Source organism: Priapulus caudatus, unplaced genomic scaffold (assembly GCF_000485595.1).
Source record: "Priapulus caudatus unplaced genomic scaffold, Priapulus_caudatus-5.0.1 Scaffold70, whole genome shotgun sequence".
Lineage (NCBI taxonomy): Eukaryota > Metazoa > Priapulida > Priapulimorpha > Priapulimorphida > Priapulidae > Priapulus > Priapulus caudatus.
In genome coordinates, this window is record NW_014577131.1 from 801,092 (window position 1) to 815,517 (window position 14,426).

A 14,426-nucleotide genomic window follows, 5' to 3' on the forward strand; every position below is an offset into this window, starting at 1 on the left:
TACAAACAACATGAATATTTTTGTTTATTCCCCCTTATTCATGTTGTTTGTAGAATTATTATTGAGTAGAGAAACATTGAGGCTTTGGTAGTAAATACATTTCGTGTTTACATGTTTATTGAGACGTTCCAAGTGCCTGTGCTGTATATAGGCAGGAAGGGTATATGCATGCATGCAGCTATGCGGGGGGAGGTGGGGGTCAAGTAGGGCGCACTGACGGATATGCATTACATCGGCTCGACGGTGTCCCGCTAAAAATACCAAAGGCAATCCGAACTAGGATACCCACCACTTCTTCATCTTCGTTTACTACAGTCTGCGAGGATGGGAGGGGGGATATTGCTCGTAGTGTGTGAAGTGAATGAGGGGGTCGCGCTGTATGTATATATGCAGATTACGGTGAGATCGCTGTTCACGCGTCGAATGTTCTGCTTGTAGTGTGTGACTGAGATGCTTGTTGTATGTGTGTGCGTGCGTGCGTGCGTGCGTGCGTGCGTGCGTGCACGCACGCACGCGCACGCACACGCACACAGACAGACAGACATGCTGCTTTGCAGCCGTGGATGTAATATTTATAGCCACCATAAGCCAGCAGCACTTGGATTCTTCGTCAATACAGAAGTATCAGTGTTCGGGCTCCCTCATTATCACACGCGCACGCGCGCACGTGTCTGTCTGTCTGTCTGCCCGTTGGCATCTATAGCTAGCTATACGTGACTGCTGCAGAATACAGATGAATAATGATGCTGCCCTTGGCTAACCGAACTACTAGTGTTCGTTACTGTGACGCAACGCTGTACTGTCAGCACAATTGCGTGCGAAACCGTGATATATATTCTGCGAATGTGGCGTTCCTGTCATCGTGACGTCGTACGTGTCGTCATGACATCGTGCGTCACCATATATAGTGGTGTGGTCTGGTGCAGTGATGCATGGCCCAGGATTAGGTTATTTGCGTACACGTGGGTTACTGCGTCACGAATATATCAGCGCGTATAACGACGATTCCACTTTCGAAGTCATTTGAACAAATATATCATGAATATATGCATTTATACATATATGCATATATATACATATATATATGCTTGATAATAGCAGCACTTGGTAGAAGTTTCATTAGGTTTCCTGCTGATATGAAGAGAATTAATTCTAGTTCAAGTTGCTTTCACTATTGAAGGGTGAGGCAAGCAGCAACCGCAGTACCAGCCGCCCACAAAACAACAGTGTCAGCGTGACGTCAAGTTCGCTGTTGTTTACTGACTGCATGATTGTACATGACATTAGATCACTGTGGTTATGGATGAATGATGCCCATGACGTCAATATACTGCAAAATATGTTTGGGTGAAACCTGCATGCGGCGATGTAGTGTTGCTAGTAGTGATGGGGAATGGGTCGCTGTTTTTTTAATGTTTTTCTATTTAAGTTTATAGTAGATTCATTTATGTTTTAGGTGGATAGATTTAAATCGGATGAGTAAAACGTGGTTAGATTTGTTGCTAGCCAATGTAGAGTAAATTATCATAATTTATTACTATATGATGCTTCAATGGTGGAGGGTTAATAATTGCAAGTATTCCGAATGCTTTTCATTCATGTAACGTCAGGGCTTAATTAGTATTTCACTGATTGCTGCACTAATTGTGATAAATTCTGTAAGGTTCTGTATTTGACTACACTTTCCTGTCGACAATATACTAACGTACTGTATGCTATACTGCCATGCTAGTTTCTAGTCAGTAGTGCAAGAACGTAGAAAATGCTGTATGATGGATGGATGGATGGATGGATGGATGGATGGATGGATGGTGAATTTGGGGGAGGGGATAGGTGGATGAATGGTGGGAGAGATGGATGGATGAATATAGCTACCATCAGACATTTATCCATTTGACGATACTTGTGTTAGAAACACATTTATTCGATGCAATGCTACGAGCGTGGCTGTTAGTACATGGCTTAGGTTCATGCGTAGAAATAGCTTGGATTTAATTAACTTTAGAGAAGGAATGTAGGAAACGTAATGAGCATGATTGCCAAGAATTGGCTGATATATTCAGTTTAAATTGAAACGAATGACAACGGCCGTGTATCACCCAAACACACAGGCAACCTACAGTAGCTACTATCTAATGGGACCTCCGGCTGTGCAAGACAGAGATGCTCCTATAGCTACTGTTCTAATTCGGTCTACCCTACAATCTCTGACAGCTTCTAATTAGAAACCTTGTTAGAGGCTGTGGTGTAATATGCAAGGCCTATGGCAGTACGTAGGTGGTTTTTAATGAAACTCGTGCACTTGCTGTTAGCTATTCCGGGTTCTGCACCGTGTTTAAAAAAAAGGCGGAAAAAAATAAACCGGAATTCGTGCCAGTGCAAGCTATCTACAGCATAGGAATAATAGGAGAGTATACTGTAGTAATAAAAAGTTCATCTCATTTGTCTGCAGATCATTTATTGGTTTAGCATGGCATTTTGAGTGTATTTGCTTAGATATGAACTAAGCTCTAATTTTTAGCTAAGTTTGTTGGGTTGTGTTGTAGTTTAATAAAATGTGTTGCATGCTTGTTCCCTTCCTTTGTTTTTTGTATCTATTTTGATACTGTAAACTGGTATATGTCAAAATCCGTATGTTCAGATTGACTTTTTTGGCTTTTTTTCTCTGTGTTTGTGCCTACAATTTAGGGTTGTATGCCTGTGTGTGTGCTGTCCACACACGGTTTTATCAAGGGAGGACTTCATTTGCAGAATTCTGGTTGTTTAATTTGGCTCCGTTCCTGTCTTGCCGAGAGATCGAGTGTGGCATCTGTCAAATGTGTGTACATACGCACCCGCACGCACGCACGCACGCACGCACGCTGCCGCACACACACCACACGAGTGTGGCCCGATTGGTACTGGAGCTGGCCATGTTGACATTCAGATGAACCAGTGGTACCGATTTCTGTGACGGAAGCGTCAAGGAAACGGGATACTGTACTGCATGAGCTTTGATCTGGCCACCCGTAACAGCATTACAGCCACCTGGAAAACCGTACGGATCAGAGCAAAGCATGTGTGAACATAAAGTTTTTACCTGAATCAATTGGCTAAATTAGGAGGATTTTGGCGAGGGTTAAAAATGGTATCAACGAACAACTGAATAAACGAATACGTGAGAATGAATTTTAAAATGCATGAACAAATAGATGGGGAAGTGTGCGGATATTGGTATTTGATTTGGAAGCGAGGTTTATTTGAAATGTTAAATATGTAGAACATGAGAAAAAGGAAGTACGAACAAAGCTGTAGCGTGGCCCAACTGCCCAAGATTCGTGCAATATATCCTGCTATCCTCAAAGTGTCTAGACCTTTCTCCCAATCTTTAATCGCTTTTCTCCCACCATAACATCTAAACAATATTTGATTGTTTTGGAATCGCAGCAGAAGTTGGTTGGTGTTAACTAACTACAGTCCTGAGCAGCTGCTGTAATCCATGCTGACTATGGGCTAAGAATAATGATTTCTTATACACAATAGCGATCACTTTCGCTGTCAACAGACTCATCCTTCATGAGCCTCTGTAGAACTTCCAGTATTACCTATTTTACTGCGTATTTATACTTACTGTCATATCTCGAATCTCAGAACAATGCTGTGAGCAATTCGCTTTAATCGCTACTTGTGAGAGAACATCATTTCGCACAATCATGGCGTATTTTATTTAAACGTATTCTCGTGTTGTTCTATACAGGTGTTTACTAGGAAGCCTGTTTAGTTGAGAGTGCCCACTCACGGCGAGTATAACTTGATAGGTTAGATGATTCTAGGATGTGTCAGTTGCATTTACTTGTCTTGCTTTTTCAGCACGACCCGTTGGAGAGTGGCCTGAGGTTCATACCGTTCTTCTATGGCCTGACCCTGGTGATTAACCTCTTTTCTGTATTCTACAAAGGACCACCGAGTAAGTTTTCGTGTTCAAAGTAGGTGTGTGCGTGTGTAGTAGTGGCCTAGCCACTAGGAGTGATAGTAAATAGCTCACTTAAAACATCCGCACGGGCCTGATAAAATCGGTTCTGTGTTTCAGTGTCTGTTTCGATCATTTATTGTCTAGCGTTACAGTTATGATTTGAAAAACGACTTGCGTGGAGTCGACTTCTGTCGTAAGTCACAATATCCTGAAGTGAGCAGCATTGGCAGGCCAAGTGAATCGCGAAGTTTGCATGCGGTCAAAGGTCAACGAAGAGAAGCAAGCAACTCGACTAAGCTTTTTTCTTATTCTGTGAGGATTCGTGTGCGCTAACAGTGAAATGAAGTCCAATTTTGAGGCAGGTTTACTGCACGTTCACCAGTATATTTGTGAGAGGTATGAGAGTGCATCTGAAGTATTGTTTTACTTAGATTAGAAGATTTTTTAAGTGTTTTGGCGGCAATGTACCCTTTGAACATTCATGTTTCTATTGCCGGCTGACCATCGGCTGGCCAGCGCTGGAACTGAAATGGTTATAATCGAGATCAGGAAATGTTTACATGAGACTTTCCATTCTGCGTGCCAAGGCACTTACAAGTTACATATTGCATGTTTGAATTAATGTAAAATTCGGATGCTTTCGATATCAAATGTAAGGTTATTTACTCGAGTCGTCGGGAGCATAATAATGATGTAGGGTGATTTAAAGCTGTATTTGTTCAGTTCATTGCAAATCGATGTGTATGTATTCAGATTTGACCGTTGATTGTGTAACTAGCCTAACAGTAATGTTTAGGGGTGGGACGATACGTACCACAATACGCCTTTCACGTTAGCCTAGGATACGTATCGTGATACTTTCAAGAGAAACTACCTAGCAAACTATACTGGTGCTCTACCAATCGAGTGAATGCTTGCAAATCAGTGACGTGGAGTGCTGGGTAAACAACTGCTACTGAGCTGTGATTCGTGTCTTGCTTTTGCTTTCTGATGAAGCTACGTTACTAAATGATAAGGATTTTATTTGGTATGATATGAGTATCGATATGTGTATCGCGAAAAGTCAGACGTATCGATACTTGTATCGCAAATAGTTTGGCGTATCGATACGTGTATCGCGAATAGTTGGGCGTATCGATACGTGTATCGCGAATAGTTGGGCGTATCGATACGTGTATCGCGAATAGTTGGTCGTATCGATACGTGTATCGTGAATAGTTTGGCGTATCGATACGTGTATTGCGAATAGTCAAACGTATCAATACGTGTATCGCGAATAGCCAGACGTATAATCAATATGTGCATTGCTAATAATCAAAAGTATCAATGCGTGTATCGCAAATTGTTGAATCGTGGTTTGTGTATCGCGAATAGTCGGGCGTATCGATACACGTATCGTCGTGGGTTCGTATACATCAATGAATCGTGCCACCACTGGTGAGGTTGCACTAACGATTCACTAACGACGATTCACTAGCGATGTTATTGTTTGTTTCAGTGCTTCGTTTCGACCGCATCCCGCTCTACGGATGCATCATCCTCAGCATCGGCGGAGGCATCATCGTCTGCATCGCTGTTCACTTCTTCGTCGTCCCGTGGCAGCGGCGCAAGATTCGCAGTAAGTGCGCGCGCATCGTCGTCATCGGTGTCGTGAGCAGTACTCAGGGACGAGAATTTTCCTCAGATCCAACTCATCTTGGAAATTTCTCGGATTTGACAGTCCCTGGGGTCGATTTTGTGAAACGTGTAAATTCGATGAGAAAAGTTTAGGGGGGTTTAAAATAAAAATAAAATAAAAATAATTAAAGTAAGATTAAGAATGTAAAATCTGTATTTCAACTCTCAACAGTATCTTTATTTAATCAGATTCTTCTCTGTCCAAAGCACTGTATTCACTTGTGTTTATATATGTTCAGTCGTAATCTTATATCCTATCTTATCCTATCCTGCATCATCAACAAGTAAAACACAATTGTATTAGATTTAATGATAAAATGCGTGAATACTTGGCTCCCCACCGACTTCCCCATGATTTCCCCTTTTAAAAAATGATTTTTTTTATTCGAATCCTCGAGTACTAAGACGTAAGACGCGAGGTCTTGAGGAGTGAGGGGCGAACGCAGCAGACGGAAGACGCAGCGTGGGATAACCGTGCAGATGCAGTGCTGTTGACGTTGGGGTGCGGATGCTGCGGGCAGTGCACACACAGGGGAGTGCTTTCGCGAGTAGGCCGTGCCGATCGCTCGATCGCCGGAAAGTTACGAGGGCGCGCGCTCGTAGCGTAAGCAGCGCAGATGTAGGGGGCGCTCGCGTAGCGTAAGAAGCGCAGATGTAGGGGGCGCCCCGCCGCCGGCAGTGCGGCTGTAGGCGGCGCTCGCGGTCGTCTGAGGGGTTTTCGGCGCACCGCGTGAAAAACGTGCGCCGTGCTTCCAGCCGCAAGTACAGCGGCGCAGTACGCGTGGCGCGTGGAATGCTCTTCTTGCCTCGCGCGCTTGCGTGTCGGTTTGCAGGTCACCTTGCGGGTGCGATGCTGCGCGTATCCGCAGCCGGGTATTCCTTTGTAAATGTAGATTGGCGCGCGGAATGGGTCGCGCGCGGCACACGATTGCCGGCAGCTCGTCGTCGCGGCCTGCGTGCGCTGCTGCCTAATTAACAACTGCGCTAATCACCTTAGTGAACTGCGCTAGAGAACAGCACTAGAGAAAGGCGCTGACTGCAATGTGTGACCTTGTGAAGCCTTGGAGATGAGATCGGTACTGTGTGCGTGCATCCTCTACGGGTGTTCGCCTTCGTAGGCAAGATCCTCCTGTCTCTGCCGCTAGTCTCTCTCTTTCTCTCTCTCTCTCTCTCTCTCTCTCTCTCTCTCTCCTGCTCTGCTCGTCTCTGCTGTCTCGTCTCTCTCTCTCTCTCTCTCTCTCTCTCTCTCTCTCTCTCTCTCTCTCTCTCTCTCTCTCTCTCCTACTCGTCTCTGCAGATTGATCTTGCGATTTTTTAGTTGGGTTAGCGAGAGCGGAGGGGGGTGCATCTGTCGCCGTGCGTTGAAATATCCGCCCGCGTGCGTCTGTTATCAGACTCGTCCAGAGTTGCTCTTCTGAGATTACGTGGCAATTTGCGGATTCTTAGAGCACACACTTGCTAATTCCTCGATAAATTTCTAGATAAATGCCATTCAGTTCGATGTATGTAAATGTAATTACCAAAGTGTTTGCACGGTGCATCTATGCTCATGAGATGGGTAACCAGAGATTCTGATTTCTGAATTTATAAATTATGCACTGAGAGATTGGAATAAAATTAATTTCAACTTTCGTCATGGCAGGATTCGTTTTAGGGCAGATTCCACTGACTCCTGTAATATCTCACTTTTCTGAAAGCTCTGTATAATGCATTGCATTTTTTATAGACTCTGAGCTAGAACTGATTGCGGCAGCGAATTATCTAGTGATGGACAGAAATTATTTAGTGTGTACGTGTGTTTCCTGCTCTCTCTGATAATGAAAGCAATACTTCCATGCATTCCTGTCTGTCTGGATATATGTACATCGCAGTTCATGAAACTTTTTACCTTTTTTGGTGTCAAATATTTCCAATTTATACTTGTAAAAATCACATGTTATTCGCGTTTCGAGTACATCTGAGTGACGATTTACGTTACTAGTGATTTGTTTTCCCAGCCGGCACTAATGCTGCAAATGCAGCCGGCGACGTAATAGGGTAAAATATAGTTGAATAACGAGGGTGCGAAATTAACGGGAGTCCGAAGTCAAATACTCCCTGATTTACTGTCTGACTCCCTGATTTGACATATGCAGGAGTCTGTGTGACTCGCTGAATATTCTGCCATACCAACTAGTTCGTTCCAGAGCACAGCCTCGCGGAATTACTGTATTTTTTCAGCTAATGTCCAAAGAAAATTTTGCAGACGTGCAACTCCATGAATCTTAAAAATAAGCACATGATTTATTTTTAATATCTTTAATTTTGAACCTCAGACTGCGGACTCCCTCATTTTGCTGCGGACTCCCTCATTTTGCTGCGGACTCCCTCTTTTTGAGGGTAGGGAGTCTGTTGGACTCCCTAGTTGTTCAAAAGTTCATTTCTACCCCTGGGATACCGTACGTTCTCATCGCTCTTTTCATCGTCATTAGTGCGTGGCTTCTGACGACGTGCCGGACAACAACGAACGTAACGGTATACGTGGTTTTGATTGTTGTTTACGCCTGTTGCAGGGGAGGTGGCGTTTCAGCCGATGAGTCCGATGATGGAGATCAGCCTCGTGACGAACGACGTCGAGAACGGAAACAAGATCCTGCCGCCGCCGCCGCAACCGAACATGACCGAAGGTTTGTACGGTTTGATAAGCGTGATTTGGCACTAGGTATAAGGCCATAATAAAAATATTGTTTGTTTGACCCTCACCCGACCGACCTGCCGAAAAGGGGCCGACTCAAGAAAATTGATTGATCTTTACAAAAAAAAATTTCATTTTTACAAATTGTATCACTGTACATTATATAAATCTGTAGGTAATACATTATATGTGCCAAGCAAAACAAACATTCAACATAAAAGGTATCTCCACACAAGCACACCCGAGCGTGTAGACACCATGCTGAATTTGTAAAAAAAAAAAAAACGCCTACCTGTACCTACCTACCCAAACTTTTCAGCCTGGGTCGGGTGAGGGCAAACAATGATTTTTTTAATTGTGGCCTAACCGCGCTGTGCTATGCTGAAGTGTTGCGAGATCTTGTCGTGGATCGAGTCATGCCGTCGGTGCTTACAGAGTTAGTCCAGTAGTCGTAGTGGTTCTAATTCTTGATTCTCAATTTAATCTTGATCTTGATTCTTAATTCTTGCGCATGCGACGGCCATCACCTGCACGTGTGAAGGCTCCAGACAGGGTTTCGACCGCTGAGCGAAGCGTGTGTTACTACTTTTGGTTCGAGGATTTTCGTCGCGTTCTTGCTCGTTCACGTCCGGTAGCGGTCGGCTTTCGTTGCTTATTTATTAGTTGTGTATTTATTAGTTACTCACGCGTGTGGCCCCCACCGACGACGCCGATTCTTGTGTGTCGCCTGCCGCACGAGTGAAGGCCCCGGGGGAGCGTTGCTACCGCTCGACTGGCGCGCGCCGTCACGATTCACGCTTCGCGGTCGCCGTTGCAGGGATGCTGACGCACAAGGAGTCGCTGGACGCCGTCAAGGTGAAGCTGAAGGAGGAGAGGAAGCGGCGCGAGAGCGAGTGCAACGAGTTCACGACGGCCGACGGCGCGGACGGCGACGCCGGCTCGCTGACCGACAGCCGGGGCAGCCGTGAGAGCATCGACCTCAAGAAGTCGTGCGTGACCTTCAGCATCGGCGCCAACCCTGGCGACAAGGGCAAGGTGAGCGACGCGAGAGGTGTGACGATTCTAGGGTCACGATATGAGACGTGGGTCACGATACGATACGTAGGTCACGATACGATACGTGGGTCACGATATGATACGTAGGTCACAATATGATACGTAGGTCACGATACGATACAGAGGTCACGATACGATACGTAGGTCACGATACGTAACGTAGGTCACGATACGTTACGTAGGTCACAATACGATACGTAGGTCACAATACGATACAGAGGTCACGATACGATATGTATCTCGGTGGGGCCAACCCGGGCGACAAGGGTCGAGGCAACAAGGCCAAGGTGAGCGGCGGCTTAGGCCAGGGTCAAGAGGTGTGGCGATACGCTGGGGTTACGATACATAGGTCACGATACGATACGTATATCGATATGTAGGTCCCAACCCTGGATAGACATTTGATTTTAACAATTGGATAACTGTTTCATGATTTAATGATGATATAGAGGTTTATTAGTTATATGCCATTCTGATGTGATGAGATGACAATATCAAGTGTGGCACCCAAAATGGGTGGTACGTCCTTGATAATTCAAGATAATTTATTTATTTGAGATTGTTGATTGTATTACCATAGAAAGTGTTTCTCCATTCTCTTCATAGATAGAAATTTCTCCATCTCTTGTCTTTTGATCATTCACGATTTGGGTTGTGAGTATGCTATGTCTATTGCATTGTGGCCATGTTTGTTTGCAGTTGGCACCTTTGTACGAGGATGGCAATGTCAAAACACCAAACATGGCAAAGGCAAACGGATTGAACATTCCCAACAGTGAATCTAAAGTGCCGCTCCTACAAGCATGTAAGTAGCTTTCTATGTTATTGGCAAACACCCACGCCGAACTGATTAATGATACTAAAAAATAGTTTCCCATCCCAGCTTACGGTATGAGTGTGTGCGGTGGTGTACACACCTGTTTGCGTAGCAGTGCGTCGACAGTTAATAGATATCCACAGTATTGATCTGTGTATTTGATCAACTTTGTCTCTTTCCGTCTTCGATATAGTCCCTTGGACTTTGAAGACTGATATTTACAAGGTTACGAGGTTACATAAGTGGGCTGTGCCGATTGTAATTGGATTCTTTGTGAATTTATTATGCTTATAAAAGTCGGGATTTTTTCCAAGCGCGTACTCATGATGGATTTATATCTTAAAGCTCTTATAAAGGCGCTAACATATTTCATTATCACCTGTTTCAAACGGGAACTAGTTTTATGGTATAATTGTGTTATTCGATCATGATCCACCTTGCATTAGTATAGCTTATGCTCATCTTCCTAGTAATCCGATTTTGTTTGAAAGTTTGCATATATATATATTTCACATCTACATATAGGTTTGGTGCCTTCACTGTTGAAGGGCTGGCTGAATGGTAAGACTAGTTGTGGGTACGTTGACACAGCAGTCACTGTCAGTGACTGTAGTAATGTCCACTGTGTCGCCAAAACGATGTGTGGGTGTATTGTATTGAGCTAAGCGGGTGTGGATATGTCAGCAATGTTCAGTGGTGTTTACCAGTAGTATTACATCGGGTGTACAGACTTTAAGCAAATATCTGTTACAGTCACCAGTGACTCACCACTATCCTAAGATTCCTAACTGCCACCACCTCGTGATGTTCCAGGCTCAACGTTCACGTTTACCGTGTGTTTATATAATTAAGGATCGTCATCACGTAGTGCTATACCGTTGTCAGCTTAGGGTAGAGATGTCACCTATCTAATTATAAACTTTCGACCGTTGCCTGCGTGGATTTCGATGTACTGCAAAGTCCAACTGATTGTAACTACTTGATATCCAAAGTGAACAATATTTTGAAAATGATAGCAGACGATCATGCCTTGCACATGTGCACAAGCTGGGTGAAGTTTTGGGTTTTGTCATGTACAAGTTATCTATTCTCAAATGTAAACTCCACGCGCAGGTTAGCTAGTGGTTGGCAATGACATGCAAATCGAAAATGTAAGTTACTGTAATTCGACGTGTTGCGTTGTTTTAACGTGAGTTTTCGTTTTTCTTATGTACACGCTGTAAAGGTCTCGTTGCCATTATGTGCATTGGTGGATGGTTGGTGGGTGTTAGGCTAGACATGTGGTGGCATGGTTGTTTATTGTTTCTTCACAGCTCATTGCAGCCAGCCGTCGTTATGTCGCCGTCACTGCTTCTAAACCTATATAATTCATTCACCCTAATATAAATTGTATTCGTGTTTGAAGTTCTCTCAAGATCGAGTCACAGCGTCAGCCGGTGTGTGCTATTATAGCTTCCGTACTGGCGTTACAACACGATTAGCCACGCTCGCTCGTCCGTCTGTCCGCGCACGTGCACGCGCCGGCTTACAAGTTTCACCATCGTAAATACGGCGGGGATAACAACGCGAACAAACACTGGGCGGGGGCGGGTGGGGAATACACTGTTAGCGGGGGGGGGCGATTTTTCCTCGGCAGTGCACGGAAAGTGCTTGCCGTGGTGTTCTAGCCGGCGGCACGTGGCTAGTGCATGCCCTCGCACGCGCGCGCGAGAGAGAGAGAGAACGTCTAAATGGGGAACGGCGGATGATGGAGGTCTGTCGACACACGGGGGGAGGGGGATTACGCTTACGAAGCGAGCGGCCGACGGTAGAGCGTCGAATGACGATGGTGCCTTTGCTTCATCTTTCCAGGTAGCAGGGGCACGACCCCGGGCACCACACCTGGCGCCACGCCCGGCGCGACACCTGGGCAGACGCCGGCAGGTAGCGCGGTACCGAGTCGGACCGGATCGGGAACTAATCTTCTCGCGCTCGCCAAGGCTAGTCCCGACACGAAAACCAAAAAGGTGCGTATGTCGGCGCCGTCGAAACATCGGAACGCGATTGTGGCGGTGCACTGCTCGCGTTGCTGGAACGGTGCCAGAATAACTGCTACAGCGGACTTTATAGTTTAAGTTATGCAGACGTGATGCAGGAGTCGTGCATGCAGCAACCTTTTTAGCAGTTCTTTTTTTTCTTTCTTATTGCAGTATTACTGAGACTCCAACAGCATAGTTTCTAAGTAATTGACTTTTTGTGGAAGCATCGCTATTATATATTTCCCATCTTTAGTTTCCACAAAGTGTCCCCGTTCTAGTGCAAATCTGCCTTGATTACATACGTTACTAAGTTACGTATATGAGAAACTCATATATATTCATATATGCTGTCATTATTACCGAATGATTAGCTTACTAAATGTGTTAGCTAGAAGTGCTGTTTAGTGCTGCTGCCGTGGTGCTAAGATTAGTTTGTAAAAAACCCGAGTTCAAAGTTTGGCTGGTATTTTCACAGTACTAGTACTATAAGGCGTGAAGTCGGGGAGCTGTTATTATCCAAGCTGCAGGATTAGCCATATGGAATTTTGCTGCATTATATATTGCTTAATTATATACTAGACACCTTTACCACTATGTGTCATGCCGTCAACGTATCTATGCAATTGTATGGGTATGTTTGTGTTACTACTAATTACTTGAAGATTGCATAAAGGTTAGATGAAATAGATCATATGTTCATAATTCGTATAGTTGAAATGGGTCTAATATTAATTTGTGTGCTTAACAATAAGATTGAAATGTCACCTACTGATATATATAAGTACTATTACTAAGTACTTTAGCCTTTTTTTGAAACTGCTTGGCAGCCACTCGTCTTGGCAGCAAACGATACTAAAATTGCAAAACAGATTTTTCAAGAAAATGCTACTATTTTGGCATTGCAGCTATTTTTGCAGACAACGTCAAGTGTTAAAAATACTTCGAATATATTATTTGCAGCCATATATCTGTAGCTGGGGTTGTGTCGGATAATCTGTGTTTCCATTATTGGAATGTTGTTAATTAGTTTTTGTCTAGTTTCATGGTTTCGTGCAAGGCCGTCAACAATCCGCCTACCTAGTTAGCTCAGTTGATCTATACATAGCACTTTCTTCGCCAATGAAAACTAAATTTTACAGGGCCGTCAATTGGATCCTATCTGCCATTGGATCTTACAATTATCTTCGGTATCTTAACCTGCCTGCAAAAATTGCAAACATTCGTATATACGAGTATGTGTGACTGAAATAACTACCCTGTCGAATGTGCCATAGTCATACAGTTACACTGTATATATAGCCATGTGGCAGCTGTGCTATCAGACTAAATATGTATTAATATCAGATTAAATATGTATAAATTATAGGTGAGATTATAATTAAAGGCATAATAGGCCCATCGATTATGCAATTTTAACGAATGCTAGAGTAACTGGCACCTTGTGTAGTTAATAAGTACATTACCTTATAGCCAAACGCGTATTAGTTTGTCCAATATCACTGCTGGTTACTAAGAAATGTCTAATTGAAATCCGCAGTCCAAGTAAATCAGTTGTAAGCTCGGGGTATCCTAGCGCTGACGGTGCTCATCGCGTCGAATCTCGGCATTCCATCAGCAAAACGCACTGGCAAAGGTACGCGGGTTGGTGTTAGGGTGACTTGAGGGGGTTTGGGATCAGGATGCACTGTCTGTAGTAGGGAGTAACTGAGGTTTAGGTGGTGGGTCAGGGTGTACTGTCTGTAGTAGGGAGTAACTGAGGTTATGTGGTTGGGGTGGGGGGGGTCAGGGTGTACTGTCTGTCGTAGGGATAACTGAGGTTATGTGGTTGGGGGTCAGGGTGTACTGTCTGTCTAGGGAGTAACTGAGGTTAGGTGGTTGGGGGTCAGGGTGCACTGTCTGTCGTAGGGAGTAACTGAGGTTATGTGGTTGGGGGTGGGGGGGGGTCAGGGTGTACTGTCTGTCCGTAGGGAGTAACTGAGTTAGGTGGTTGGGGGTTAGGGTGTACTCTCTGTCGTAGGGAGTAACTGAGGTTAGGTGGTTGGGGTCAGGGTGCACTGTCTGTCGTAGGGAGTAACTGAGGTATGTGGGTTAGGGTCAGGGTGTACTGTCTGTCGTAGGGAGTAACTGAGGTAGGTGGTTGGGGGGTTAGGGTGTACTGTCTGTCGTAGGAGTAACTGAGGTTAGGTGTTGGGGTTAGGGTGCACTGTCTGTCGTAGGGAGTAACACTGGGTT

At 44.6% G+C, this 14,426-nt stretch overlaps 1 protein-coding gene across 1 annotated transcript in view; it reads left to right on the forward strand.

The window, feature by feature from the left end:
- The window catches only part of LOC106821360 (sodium-dependent phosphate transporter 1-like), an 87,635-nt gene that overhangs the window by 50,837 nt on the left and 22,372 nt on the right, over positions 1-14,426 (forward strand). The window contains exons 5-10 of the mRNA XM_014826122.1: positions 3,850-3,946; positions 5,451-5,570; positions 8,182-8,295; positions 9,121-9,338; positions 10,059-10,164; positions 12,028-12,182. Coding sequence (XP_014681608.1) covers positions 3,850-3,946; positions 5,451-5,570; positions 8,182-8,295; positions 9,121-9,338; positions 10,059-10,164; positions 12,028-12,182 — 810 coding nt within the window. The remainder of the gene's footprint in view (positions 1-3,849; positions 3,947-5,450; positions 5,571-8,181; positions 8,296-9,120; positions 9,339-10,058; positions 10,165-12,027; positions 12,183-14,426) is intronic.